At 40.6% G+C, this 14,192-nt stretch overlaps 1 protein-coding gene across 1 annotated transcript in view; it reads right to left on the bottom strand.

Moving 5' to 3' along the window:
• Positions 1 to 12,963, bottom strand: part of IL6ST (interleukin 6 cytokine family signal transducer) — a 44,433-nt gene extending 31,470 nt beyond the window's left edge. The window contains exons 1-3 of the mRNA XM_080933550.1: positions 12,825 to 12,963; positions 4,285 to 4,371; positions 2,056 to 2,135 (exon numbers count right to left, since the gene is read on the bottom strand). Of these exons, the coding sequence (XP_080789676.1) occupies positions 2,056 to 2,135; positions 4,285 to 4,316 (112 nt within the window). The 5' untranslated portion in view covers positions 4,317 to 4,371; positions 12,825 to 12,963. The remainder of the gene's footprint in view (positions 1 to 2,055; positions 2,136 to 4,284; positions 4,372 to 12,824) is intronic.
• Positions 12,964 to 14,192: the final 1,229 nt, after the last annotated feature.

Raw genomic sequence — 14,192 nt, 5'->3', positions numbered from 1 at the left:
TAATTTACTATTACCATATGAAAATGCCACTGACGTATACATGTTAATTCTGCATTCAGCAACTTTTCTGAATTCATTGATTAGTTCTGGTTCTTTTGTAGACTCTTTGGAGTTTCTGATAAATAAGATCATGTAATCCACAGTGAGAAAACCTGATATCTTCTTCTCTAACCTAGATGCCATTTGTATTCCTTCTTTTGTCTGACTGGCTGCTCTGGCTAGTCTTCAAGTATCATTTTTAACAGAGGTGGTTAGAAATAAAGGCAGTGAAAATAGCACCTCTACCTTGAACAAGATCTTAGAGAAAATGCTTCCAGTTTCTATTTAGCACATTAGCTATGGACATGTATGTGTGTGTGTGTGTGTGTGTGTGTGTGTGTGTGTGTAAAACTTTTATTGGACAGAAACATTCTTCCTATACCTAACTTATTATTTTTGGTTATGAACATATACTTGGTTATGAATGATACATGACATTATCAAGTGTATCTACTAAGGTGACCACAGGGTTTTTATCTGTCTATCTGCTATCTATCTGTTAGTGCTGTCAATCTCTTTTACTCTCTGTATATAGTGAACAGTCCTTGCACCTCTGTAATGAATGCATTTAATCACATTAAATAATCTTTTTAATGTGCTTTTTAAAAGAAGATTTGTTTATTTTATTTATTTGAATATACTGTAGCTGTCTTCAGACACACCAGAAGAGGGCATCAGATCCCAAAACAGATGGTTGTGAGCTACCATGTGGTTTCTGGGATTTGAACTCAGGACCTCTGGAAGAGCAGTCAGTGCTCTTAACCACTGAGCCATCTCTCCAGCCCTTAATGTGCTGTTAATGTCATTCCTAGCATTTTATCAAGAATTTCTGCAGCTATGTCTATCACAATATCAGCACATTGCTTGCATGTTAGTATTGTCTGGTCTCGGTACCAAACGATGTTGGTCTGGTATGTATTTTCAAAGTAATGATATAAGGTCTTGGTATGTAACCCATACTGACCTTGAATTTATAATCCTCCTGTCTTAGTTTTCCAAGTGCTAAGACTACATATACAAGTCAGCATGCTTTGCTCAAACTTACTACTTCTTACTCTTATTTCTCTACCTCCCCGTCCACTTATCTGGGCCAAATCCTTGTAGTCCTTCCACCTCCCCCCCTCAAGCTCCAGTTTAAGGATGATTTGCTTTCTGGTCAATGCTTACTAGAGAGTTTCTAGGCTCTTATTCATTCTATTTGGGCTTCAGTTTAACATAAAACCTTCTGTCACTCGTGTGAAGGGAGCCGATCAAAAGAGGTGCTTTTCAAACTACAGAGGTCAGGTGTGTTCTTCCGACCTGCCACAGATCTGTGCTTTTGTTTGCTGACTTCATTGGCATATGCTCGGTTGCCATGACTATGTCAAACTGTTACAAGTTTTCTAAGGGCTGGAGAGATGGCTCAGTGGTTACGAGCACTTGGTGATCTTGCAGAGGACTGGAGTTCGATTCCCAGCTTCCCCACAGCAACTCACAATCTGTACCTCCAGTCCCAGGGGATTCCATATACTCATCCGGCCTCCCCAGGCACCAGGCATGCAGGCAGTGTACGAATAGGTATACATGTAGAGAAGAAAACCCACATACACATAATTTTGTTAACCTCTCTAAATGTAAATCTTAAATGTCTTCATTCACTTCACTGTAGACCAGCAGGTCTCAAGCTCCCACCACATCATTCTGGTAAGCAATCACACTGCTTGGTGACTTTCAGGTAATCGAGAAAAAAGGACTATGAATTAACAGATTTTTCTCTCATTCCTTTATTCAAAAGCACATTTTGCATGTCCCCCAACCTCAACATTATTGAAATATAGCTAATTAGCATTTAGTATTGATGAAACTCAAATAATGTAAAATGAATTAGCAGGCATATTTGTACTAAAGACATGTCTTTCAATGACTGCAGAAAGAATGCATATACATAGTTATATAATTACTAAACATAAACCTAATTCTATAATACATAAATATGAAAGTCTAATTTGTAGAGTTGAAACGTTTGGTGAACCTTACCTCTAGATTCAGTGATGAGGAAAACAAGCAAAGCTTGCATTAGCCAGATCCTTAGTGCAGACATCTTGCAGGGATTGCTCCTGTAACAGACACAATGTAAAAACCTATTCTCTTCCACAGGCTAAAACACAGGCTTATTTCTATTGTGTAGCTATTTTCTGGAAGGTGGTAAAATACCTATATGAATACAGAAAAGGAATATTTTTCTATGTTTACTAAAGTTACAGCTGCACCAATGTCTGAAGTCCTCCATCCCACAGTTACTTGTATATATAATTTTACATAAAACAAAAAGAAAAAACAAGATTGGCCTTTAAGTAGTCCCAGGACTACTGTTATCTAATTACACATTCTTCTTGCTAATTGCTATGACTTAGTTTGTCTAATATGCAGAAGTTTCATGAATACCAGCAAAGCATTGTGAGACTTGAGTTAGAAACAAGACAGGACTCTGAACAGCAGCAACAAAGTAGCAACAGCTTTTTTTTGCTAACTACCAGCTCATCCCACAGCTTGCAGTGAAGTCAGGGGATATCTGCAGGCAGCGAGTTATCTTACAGGACACAAAGATCAGACCTCGGAACCCACACCTTAAAGTGTGCAGGAAGCATGCCTGCCTTTTACTCTGGAGGGGGCCATTCCAGCTATCTTTCAAAACCATGAGCAAGCCTTCCTAAGTGAAACAGTATTTCAACATCCTTGAAATGTCAGTAAGGGTGTGGCAGTCAGCATTCTTGCAAATAAGACATTCTTGCAAAAACCATGACCCACAGATTTTTTTTGGTGTTTATACATTAAATCTTAATTATAACCAAACAACATTATACAGATACAGCAGTGTGCATATGCTGAAAGAAACATGTGCTAATGTCTTCCAAAGGGTAGACACATAGGAATGTTTCATGGATGCGCAAGACAGCTCCACAGCTTAGATGCTAAACTGACAAGAAGTTGATGAGAAGCAACCAGAGGAACTGGGCTATAGCAATTACCAAGAAGAATGTACAAGCATGCAGGGCATGGTTAACTCTCACATGCCATACGGAATTAGGGCAGCTGGGCTTGTGACTGAGCAGTGCCATGGGAACCGGAAATGCCTTTCCCTGTAATGACTAGAAAGTATTACTTCCTAGTTTTAAAAACTGTCACTGAGATATGAGGAAGGAACATCTACTAAAGTGTCTGACATCAGACATCAAAGTACAAAAACATCTATGTCCCATTCTATACAAATGACTTATTTGTGACTTGGTTTTTAAAAGAGCAGGATTCTGTTACATTTTCCATTTGACTCTGTTGAGAGTAAACATTCCAATTAAAGGTGTATTAAGTGGCTCTCACTGCACGCCTCTTGCAGAATATGCATATATTGCAAAAGCACTGCACACAGTGACTTCCTTGAACTTGGCTTTCTAGGAAGCTTTTAAAAAGCTAAAGCATGCCTAGCAACTGAAGATGCAAGAAAGGCTTATTTCAGAACCGAGTGGCTCTTCTCTATTGGTAAGTCCTCAGATATGGTGAGCCAACAGTAGAAACAAGTTTCTGCTGAATGGTGTGTCACAAGTTTCCTTGAGTTATGCTCATCACACAGACTGAATGACTTGCTTGAAAACTCGGAACAAACGTGCAGTTACTGCATCTGTTTGTTTCTTCAGTCCATGGCTGTTCTAAGTGGAGGGGGAAAGCAGCCTAATTGTTCCTGATTAATACTTAATAACGGTGCCACTTTAAATATTTTTATTGCCTATACTATGACATTTATTTCCATTCTTAAAATTTAACCCATGGGTAGAATGAATGAATGAATGAGGATTGCAGTATTAGTATAATACTGTTATTATTATAGGAAGATACTAGTATAAACTGTTACTATGGCAAGGTGACTATTATAACTGTAGAAATAAAGCAAAATATGCCTTTTATCTCAGAAATAAAGCAAAATCATGTTCACCGGGGAGCTGGGTAGGAATCCGTGTGATCTTTTACAGAACGTGTTACTCTGAATGCATTTGCAAAGTACTGTCCTCAGCTATGTTAATTTACTTTACAATTATCTGCCCTCTGTTCTTTCCCGGTTCATGCTAACAGACACTGGGCTGTTTTATGTTAGACTGCTGTCACATGAGATATGACTCCCAGTATCCTTGGGAAGCAGACAGGTAGGGCAAGAATTATCTACTGGACTTTTACAAAAGGAAAATAAAACTTCAGAGAATACAAACTACTTACCCAACACACAAAATTAAGGAATGATAAGGCATGAATCTGAAACAAGTCTGCTGCCTCTAGATGGCATGATCCTTCTACCGGTTCTTCCTGTGAAGACAGAAGAGCCTTGTTCAGAAGCTGACTTTGATAACAGTGCCATACATGTCTTCTTTACTAGTCTCTGAGAACTTCACGCGTGTATACAATGTATTTTGGTCATATTCATTCCTAGTCCTTCCTGAACTCCTGGGTTCACCTGGACATGTGCTCTTGAGATCCTTCACACCAAGTAGCACATGTTAGAGATACAAAGTTCAGAATAAAATAATCCCAAATGCTTGGGGGAAGGTATTCAATAACCCAGCAGTGTTTATTGCTATGCCTTGCTTGACACAAGCTTTTGCTATATTGTCCTGGCTGGCCATTAACTACTAAATTCAAGTAATCTTTCTGCCTCAAGCCTTAGGGACCATTTAGTGCCGAGAGTTATGTTTAATACAGTGGTTCTCAACCTGTGGGTTATGACTGTTTTGGGGGTTTAATGACCCTTTCACAGGGGTCAACCTAACACCATCAGAAAACACAGATGTTTACATGACAATTCAAACAGAAGCAAAATTACAGTTATGAAGTAACATGAAAAGAATTTTATGGTTGGGGGTCGCCAGTACATGGGGAACAGTATTAAAGCATTAGAAGGTTGAGAACCGCTGACTTACTTGGAAACATTAAGGTCCCTGCTCCCAGTTCAATCCTCTAGACGTCTATGTAGCGCTGAAGGAAATGGTAACAGGTCCTGAGCAGGCTGATCTACTGGCAGGAGTTAAAATTGCTGACCCCACTGCTCCACTATGCGCAGCACCAAGCTGCATTCTAGCACAAGCAGTGACAGCTGTTTTTTTTTGAAATCACTCAAAATTTAGGCAAAGTGTTGAATCCTGTATTGCCGCTTTCTACATGTTAGATCATTAACATGAACTAGTAACAAGGAATTGAATTCTTAACCTTAAATTTCAAGTGATAAACAGGGAGGGGGTGGCATGTAAAGTCTCTATATTGCCAAGGAAAATGGTTGGTGAAAGTGTTGGTAGTCTACAAAATTCTACACCTACAACTTTATAGCTGCATGTGTAAGAGCGTATACGTTCCTTACTTTCCAAAGCCCACAGTGATGAGTGCTGCCAGTTGTGTTCTTCATGGAATAGTCCAGACTTGAACTCTCTAAGCTCTTTCCCACAGTAGTCTTTCATGGCCTCTCTAAACTGCCTCTACTACCCTACCCTCCTGTTTTTTATTTTCTCCTTCATAACATTGAGACATCTATAAAAGATTGGCAAATAGTTTACGTAATGGACCAAATAAACGTTTAAACTTCTTTCTTTACAAAACTAGTCAGTCTGCAAGCCAGATTTGGTCTGCAGGCCATTGTTTGCCAACTCCCATTCTAAAATGCCATTATAATTTTCTTATTTTGCTCACTGTTTGTTCAAAGTTGAACTGTGTCCCCTGCAAAAGATTCACTCAAGTCCTATGACCCTCTTTGGAAACAGGACCATTGCTGATGTAATTAGCAACGATACACTAGAGGAGCAGGGTACAACAGAACAGTATGACTTTTATAAGTGAGACACAGAAAAATGCCCTATGATTGAAGGCAGAGACCGGAGTGATTGCAGTTACAAGCTAAAGAAAAAGAAAAGGCAACATGTGGCTACTATTAGAGGCTAGGAAGTGCCAAAGGATTCTTACCAGAAGGACTTCTGGAGCAAAAGGATTTATTTATATCTATCTGTCTATCTATCTATCTATCTATCATCTATCTATCTATCTATCATCTATCTATCTATCTATATCATCTATCTATCTATCATCTATCTATCTATCTATCTATATTATCTATCTATCTATCTATCTATATCATCTATCTATCTATCATCTATCATCTATCTATCTATCTATCTATATCACCTATCTATCTATCTATCTATATCATCTATCTATCTATCTATCTATCTATCTATCATCTATCTTCCTATCTATCTATCTATCTATCATCTATCTATCTTCCTATCTATCTATCTATCTTCCTATCTATCTATCTATCTATCATCTATCTATCTATCTATCTATCATCTATCTTCCTATCTATCTATCATCTATCTATCTATCTATCTATCAATCATCTATCTATCTTCCTATCTATCTATCTATCTATCTTCCTATCTATCTATCTATCTATCTATCTATCTATCTATCTATCTATCTATCTATCTATCTTCCTATCCTATCTTTTTCATGGCAAGCAGTAGATTGCCCCTGCCCTAGTACAAAAGCATAGGCCACCAACAAACAGGATCATTTCTGTAATTTAAACCACCTAATCTATGGTACTTTGTTACATTAGTCCTAAGTACTACCCAAACAGACTGTAAGCAAAGGAGGCAGTTTTCTGTGCTCTTGACCTGTCTCTAGAATTCAGATCCATACTTAGCATATGATATGCTCATAAGATAAAGAAACATGATTCACATGTGTGCATAACTATAATACTGCAAATTAACTAATGCAGAGTCTGTGTGGACATATGCTGTAATTCTGAGAAGTGAATTCTTGGGATAAAATGGCTGGGCTCTGTGGTAGGTGTCATGTTTAGCTACAGAGCTTCCTGAGTGATATGACATTTGACTATTCTAATTTTTAATTATACTTGTTTCATTATTATTAAGTTTGACAGTTTTGAACATACTTTACTTAAAAAAAATGAGTGGGCTGTAGTTTACCTGTTCCCATTTATCTGCTTATTTTTATATGGCTTTCTCACTGTTGCAATAAATAGTTTTCAACAATTTTGAAATATGTACCTGCTACAATGTCAAATAACATGTCAAACTATCAGGACTCCTAAACATTCAATGTAATATTTAAACAAATGATTATTTACAAACCAGCACTCCAGAGCACATCAGTAATAACCAACTAAGAAATGTAACAGAAAAAATATTGCTCATAATAGCATCAAAGCAGAGTAGGAACAATCTAGTCTGAACTACACAAGAATTTCATAATACAGAAACACAACATAGCTTTAACCAAAGAGCAAAGTAGTTTATTACTGAACTCTACACATTAAAAATTAGAGACTAAGAGCCAATTTTCAACAACAAAAAGGATTTAGTGTACCAGCATTCAAACATACTATAAACATAATTAAAACATGCATGGGCACAGAAGAATAGACATGTCAACAACATGAAATAAAATAAACTCAAGTATACATAATTGCTAATAGGAATGGATGTAGTTTAATGGATACAGCAACCCTCACGTGTATAACTCTGTTTTTATCCCCAGTACCACAAACAAACAAACAAACATAAACTGGATAAATAATAAAGAATTTATAAGCTAGTCATGCACACCCCTAAGCTGGTGGCTCAGAAAGAAAAATCAGTTCTTAAGACTTGGCAGCTAATGAGGTAACCCAAACACAAAAGAACAGACATGATATGCAGTGACTGATAATTGGACACTAGCCCCAGAAACAACTCACAGACCATATGAAACTCAAGAGAGAGAGAGAAAGAGAGAGAGCAAAAAGTGGAAGCCTCGGTCCTTCTTAGAATAAAAAACAAACAAAACAATAAGTGTATAGCACCCTCTCAGAATGGGGCACGCCTAGACCTTAAATCATTAATAACTCAAGAGCTAAGAAGATAGCCTTGTGGCAACTTTTGGTATTCAAAGATCATTATGTTTAATCTTTACACACCAAGAAAACTTTGACTATTTCTATGTTACGTTTTGTTTTACATGTACTTTATGTTCATTGTAAATAGTAAGATTTCAATGCCTACTACTATCAAACCTTTAAAAAACTCAAGTACTGACAAAAATACATTCATATAGTTTTATGTTAAAATGCTTTTAATAACCTGTACATGTATCTCTATTTTTAAAATAAAGTTGTAAAGGGAAAGACTTGGCGGCTGGCTTTGGCAACATGAAGAGAACATACAGAACAAAATCTGATAAAAAATTTATCATTATTCAAAGATATGTTTTGGGACAACAGGTCCTATGAGCAAAAATGTAAAAAGACATTTTTATACAAATATAGTCTAGAGTTAATAAGTAAGTGCAAAAGTCAGATCATATACATACCCAAAAACATGAAACGGTTATGACCTTGGAGGGCAAATGTCTTTTACAAATATCTTGCTTATTTTTAGTCAAATGAGAGCTTTATGAGTACTCTGATAAAGATCCACATTCTCACCACACTTCAGAAATAAAATGTTGCAAGTGCAATTGAAGCTAACAGTTCTTGCTTACAGGGAGCCCAAAGCTAACAGGTAAAATACATGCAGAATGCTTTGGGAACAGAGAATTTCCAAGTCAGGGCTCAAGAGCTCTTAGCCATAAGTCAAAGTAAGTGTTCTGAGAATGAGGAAACAGTGTGGGTATGGCTGAAGACCACCAATGGGAAAGCCACCACTGTGCCATTTGAAACAAAGCTCGCATGAGCTCAGCTAGCACTAGAGGTTGCAGCTGCAGAGGATGTGTGTAAAATAAGGCAGAACATCCAAACAAGAATAGTGCAGAAGACGCCAGTCCACAAGCCACCTTTCACAAGAAATGATTAATCTACTCTTCCTTCAAACAGAGTGAGCGTGACTACTAAAGAGAATCTGAAAGTTGGGAGGCAACTCATTTGTTTTACCAAAGGGAATGTAAGGTCTTGCTCCGGACTGAGTACAGGCCACTTTAAAGCAGCCGTCTAGAGTTTCACTGGACACTAACAGATACAGCGCAAGGCTGGGTGACACATCCCGAGTGGTTCTGAAGTCTTCCACCACCATCACTACTTGCCAAAGTCTCAGACCTTCTGGTTTAAATGTATACAATGTAGGTGGTTCTCTTCTTTCTCCTTCTGTATACTTTTCTTTATTCTCCAATAGCTTTTATCTCCTAGCCATTAATTTCCCCAAAGATAAAGTACTCAGGATCTACTTTTCTTTTCAAATACTTACTGTGAAGACATGTAACTTCAACTATTACCTTACCTTTAAACCATATTTCTAGGATTCTGGCTTGAATCTTCAATTCTAGTTATGTATCATCTTAGACATTCTGCCTCTTACGCAAATCAATTTAATAAATCTCCCCCAAAAAACACCTATGCACACGCTCAGATATACATACAGGCACACTGTATTAACACATCAATTTTTTTAAATCACAGAAATCTATTCCCCACACACATCTATAAACAACTCATCATTATCAGTTGCCTGAGTCAGTAAAGTCTGTTCTCTTACCTTATAACTTGACTTTTCTGTTACAAATCTTATCCAGGCTTCTCATCTGTCTCTATGGACTGAACCTCACCCCAGCACTTACAATAGCTCTCAGCCCCTCCTCTACCACAACCTCCTCCGGGACTCCTGGACCAAATGCTAGCACAGGGCTGCGCTCCCTGCTCCCTTCCTCCCAGAGCAGCGTTCAGAAGCATGGTTTAAAAGTTGTCACTCTTCCTCAAAAGCTTTTCAAAGGCTGAACGATGATGCCAAATATTTCAGCTATCAGAGAATCTAAGAACTGGTTTCATCCACATGCCCTCTCCAACTGCTCCCTGATATTGAGTTTTATTTTAAAATATCAATAATAGACTGGGGTATAGAGCACTTGCTTACCATGTGGAAAGGCCCCCCTCCCAAGGTTCGACCCCCAGCACACAACATAAATAAAAGGTGTCTTTCTCTCAAACGATCATGCTATACTCTGGGAGAGAATTACAAGCAATCTGGCTTTTTATTCTAAGTATGCTAAAATTGTTCTTTTAGTTTTCTAACTGCAAAGCAAATATTTAGGCTGCTCACTTTGCACGGCCTCAGCATTTGGTCTTAACTCTCGTCCTTTCTGTGCCGGCCACACTTAGACATAAGCTCAAGTTACAGCAAACGTGCAGACCTCCTCTAGCACACCTCGAGCGTGTGCTTGTACAAGCACCATAGTTTGCTTGCACTTCCAGCGTTCCCTAAAAGGATTCAAAACGTAGCACAGTAGTTACCCAACTTCACATGCTGAGGATCTTGACGCATTTAGGACACAACCGAAAGAACAGTTGGTATGTACTTATAGGCACGTAGGTAAGTGCTACTGACAGAATATGTGCATGTATGCAGTGCTGAAGGTTGAACCCAGGGCCTGGCACGCGCCAGGCAAGCACTCTACTACTGGCTACATTCTCAGCTTAAACATGAGTTTTAAAAGATCTGGTATAATCACTTTACTCTGCCGCTCATATAGACAGTATGAAAAAGCAACATGCTACGGTTAGGGGTTCAGACTGAACTCAGGAATCTATGTATGAATACAGAATTCGATGATAACTTGTTTCCTTATGTATAAAAAAAGCTAATAAAACCTACTGTAATAAGGCTCTGAAGAGCACGTAAACATAAACCGAATGTTCCAACAGTGACCGACAAAGTTGCCTAAGTAGTAGTTAGTAAACTGAATATATTGTGGGAACAGCACACGGCAGTCCTTTACTCTGTTCCAAGTTCTCCATTCTAGCCTCTCTAATCTACATCTCGGAGGGCAAGCTTGCTAGTCTCCCCTCTATCCAAACCATATCCAGGTCTCAAGGCTGACCTCTGGGACCCCACTGAACATTTCAATTCCAATCCTTAAACGCCCACGGCACTTTCTGCATCACTCGTTGTTTTAATTGAAACTATTCTGGATCCCAGTAATGCCTCACACAACAGTTTGTTTGCCCCATTTTGTAAACTTTGAAAAACCTAGATGCTACCTCAGGGATCTTTTATGAATTCCAGAGCAGGCTGGGTGTTTGCTAAAAGAATCTCAACAGAAACCTCACCTGTGATCAAGCCACCTTTGCAAGCAAAGCCAAGGAGACAGCTTTAAGAACTTCCTGTTTCCTTAGCAGACAAGGTACAAATGTGCCAGGCAGGGCCAGGTGATGTGCACCCACATGAGGGCTGAGGTCACTTCTAGGGAAAACCCCTCCCTGCTGCTACTGCAGGGCTGTGGGCAATACACCCCAGACCGAATTATGGTAATGAATTTTCTGTAAGAAATCCATCAGCACAACCGTTTGTGAGCACTTTGGAGTCATATGCGTTTTGAGCCTGGTTCCTTTACTAAAAGGTAGAATTGTGACATCTGCTTCATAGTTATATAATAATCAGTATTCATCCTAGTACTGAACGGAAATGTCCCATTCTCTTAGGAAAAATTATTTTAAAATGAAAACACAAAGTCATAAATAAAATAAAACAAAATGTCCAGTTACATAAGAATGTTGCATTAAATTAGCTGGTAGCAGTATTTCTAATATTCTAAACCACCTACCTAGGCCAATAAGACAAAATTCTGCTATAAAGTTTACTCTTATCCAACATTTTCCCTTGTTTTTTTTTTTTTTTCCTTTTCCTCTTTCACTTGGGACTAGAAGCAAATGGACACAATTTTCACCCCAAAAGAAACCCGTGAAAAAAAGAATTTAACCAACTATCAGATTAGTTCTCTAAATATAGCATTCCAGATTATAGTTCAAAAATAATTCTCAATGATAAATATAAACACAAACTTGGAAAATTAAGACGATGGCGACCATCCCCTGATAATGAGTCAGTAATTTCAAATTAAGAGCGTTCCAACTGGAAGCTGGCAATCACTCACAGGGTCTAAAACAGTTTGTTTACACCACAGACCAGACCAAACAGCTTAATCTTTCACAAGATTCGCCCTGACATTCCAGCATTAACTGACGACTTTGAAGCAGTACAGCTGCTGGAATGTCCAATAACTATACAAATTAAGCCCAAATGAGTTTTCTCTTAATGGAAAAATGACAAGAACAGAAGTGGGCCAAGCCTTTGATATTATTTTTGTTTGGAGTTCTGAACTTAAACGTTGTTCATCCAAGAAAGAGCTAGCTGGGGGTGAGGTGTCGCGTTTACGCTTAGGAGAGGAGGTGAAAATTTAAAGACAGATGGGCTTGCTCTCCGGATGTAAAGGCACACATGCGGGATTTATTAGGAAGGGTACGGACCAAAGGGAACGTTAATAATTATAAACACTGAACTTTCATGAACGCCGAAACGTTACGATGTCTGGGCGAAAATTTAGCTCTGGATTAAGAAATACCAAGAGCAGGGACGGTGGTATTTCAGAGGACGCTGAAGACCACACTTTATGGGGACATGTCCAGAGTTGGTTCAGTGGACACGGCACGGGAACGGAAAGAACGCGGGACACGGTCACCCAGGACGCGCGATCCCGAGGGGACTCTGGGGCGGGGGCTCCGGAACTGTGCGTCAGGAACGCGGCTGGAGAAGGCGGGTGACAACGTCAGGGAAGTCGGAGCCGGGAACGGGGAGGGAAGGAATGCGGGGATTCCCAGGCCGGCCCAACCAGCACGGGGCGTGCGCTCGGCGCCGGTCCAGCTCGGCCCGCTGGGCCCCGGGTGCCAGGTGGCGGCCGTGCCAGGCAGCCCGCGCCCTCCCGCGCCCCGGCCCTGTTCTCCTCACCTTCGGGCCGTGAGCCTCGCCGCTCTTGAGCGTCCCTCAGCTCCGCGGATCTCGGCTCACACCGCTGGCCCCTCCGCCTGGATCGCTCACAGCTCTGGCCTCCTGACCGCACACGCCACCCTTCGTCCGCCGCTGACCCGGGCTCTCCTAGCTCCGCCCTATGGCCCCGCCCCCAGGAGCGGGAGACCGGGAGTTCATTGGCTCTGGTCAGTCTCGGAGCGTGCGGCCATTGGCTCACGGTTGCTGGAGACGAAGGGGCGGGACTGCAGGCCTCTGCGATTCCCGTAACGCGGCTCCCGGCGTCCGGGATTCCGGAGGCTGAGCTTGGTTGCCTCTCCTAGACTAGATCGAAGGCTTCCCCACTCCTGGGTGGGTGGCCGGAACGGAAGGTTCCATTTTCCCTAGGGTAATGGGTGGTAGACAGGAACCCAGGTGCCTCCGGTGATTCCGGCGATTCCTCTCCCTGGACCTCGGCTGCCTCCCCATCTTCCCCGAGGGCCTGCAAGCCTCCGGAGACCGCCAGGAGGCTCTTGGGACACTGGAGGCAAGGGAGCTCCCTGGGGACGGGGCAGGGCTTAGTGGCCCTGACTGCACTCGCCCATAGTGACTGCTTCAGTCCTGGGCTTAAGCCTCTGCAATTTTTTTGTTGTTAGTAAATGAGTTTGGGTGTGATTGGTTGATCTGTGAGCTGGTGAGCTGCCAAGAAACGTGTCTTTTTGCGGTTTGCGCCTCCTGATCTGTGATTAGAAATACCAAGGAAAAACCTATTTCATTGTAATCTACCACCCTTCCCTTGGTTGGAAAATGACCTTAAGGCTGCAATGCGTGTGCGTGTGTGTGTGTGTGTGTGTGTGTGTGTGTGTGTGTGTTGTGTACAGTCACCTCCTCCCCCAAGCAAAATGAGAAGCTTAAAGGGGGTGTGTATCTGTAAAGAAACACTCCACTTTGCATTTGTTAACTTTTACTGAGCATGGAGCCAGTCCCGGAGTGTGATTGCTGTAATGGGGTAACTCCATTGAAGAAAACTGATTATCTCATTCCCAGCATCTACCTTTTGTTTTGATTTGCTCTAAAGGAGAGAAAGAACAGGAAGCTGGAAGACTGGAGGGGTGTGTGGGAGAAGTTGGGGGAAGCAAAAGAATGTGGTAAAAATATATTGTATAAAATTCTCGAAAACTTTTTAAAAGGTTAAAAAAATGAAGAAATGACTGAAAAGGGAGAAGGCGAGGGACTTTTGGAAGAAAATAGGCTGCCATAATGCTATTTGGAGCAAAACATACCCATACATTAGTAATTTTAAAGTTCTTTGTTATGTTGACAATTCGGATGCGATAAAATAGATCAAACTGCAGTCTTGCTCTCTGCCCC

Source organism: Micromys minutus (assembly GCF_963924665.1).
Source record: "Micromys minutus genome assembly, chromosome: 20".
Lineage (NCBI taxonomy): Eukaryota > Metazoa > Chordata > Mammalia > Rodentia > Muridae > Micromys > Micromys minutus.
Note: the sequence above shows the minus strand (reverse complement) of the source record. Positions and strands in the feature narration are given on the sequence as shown.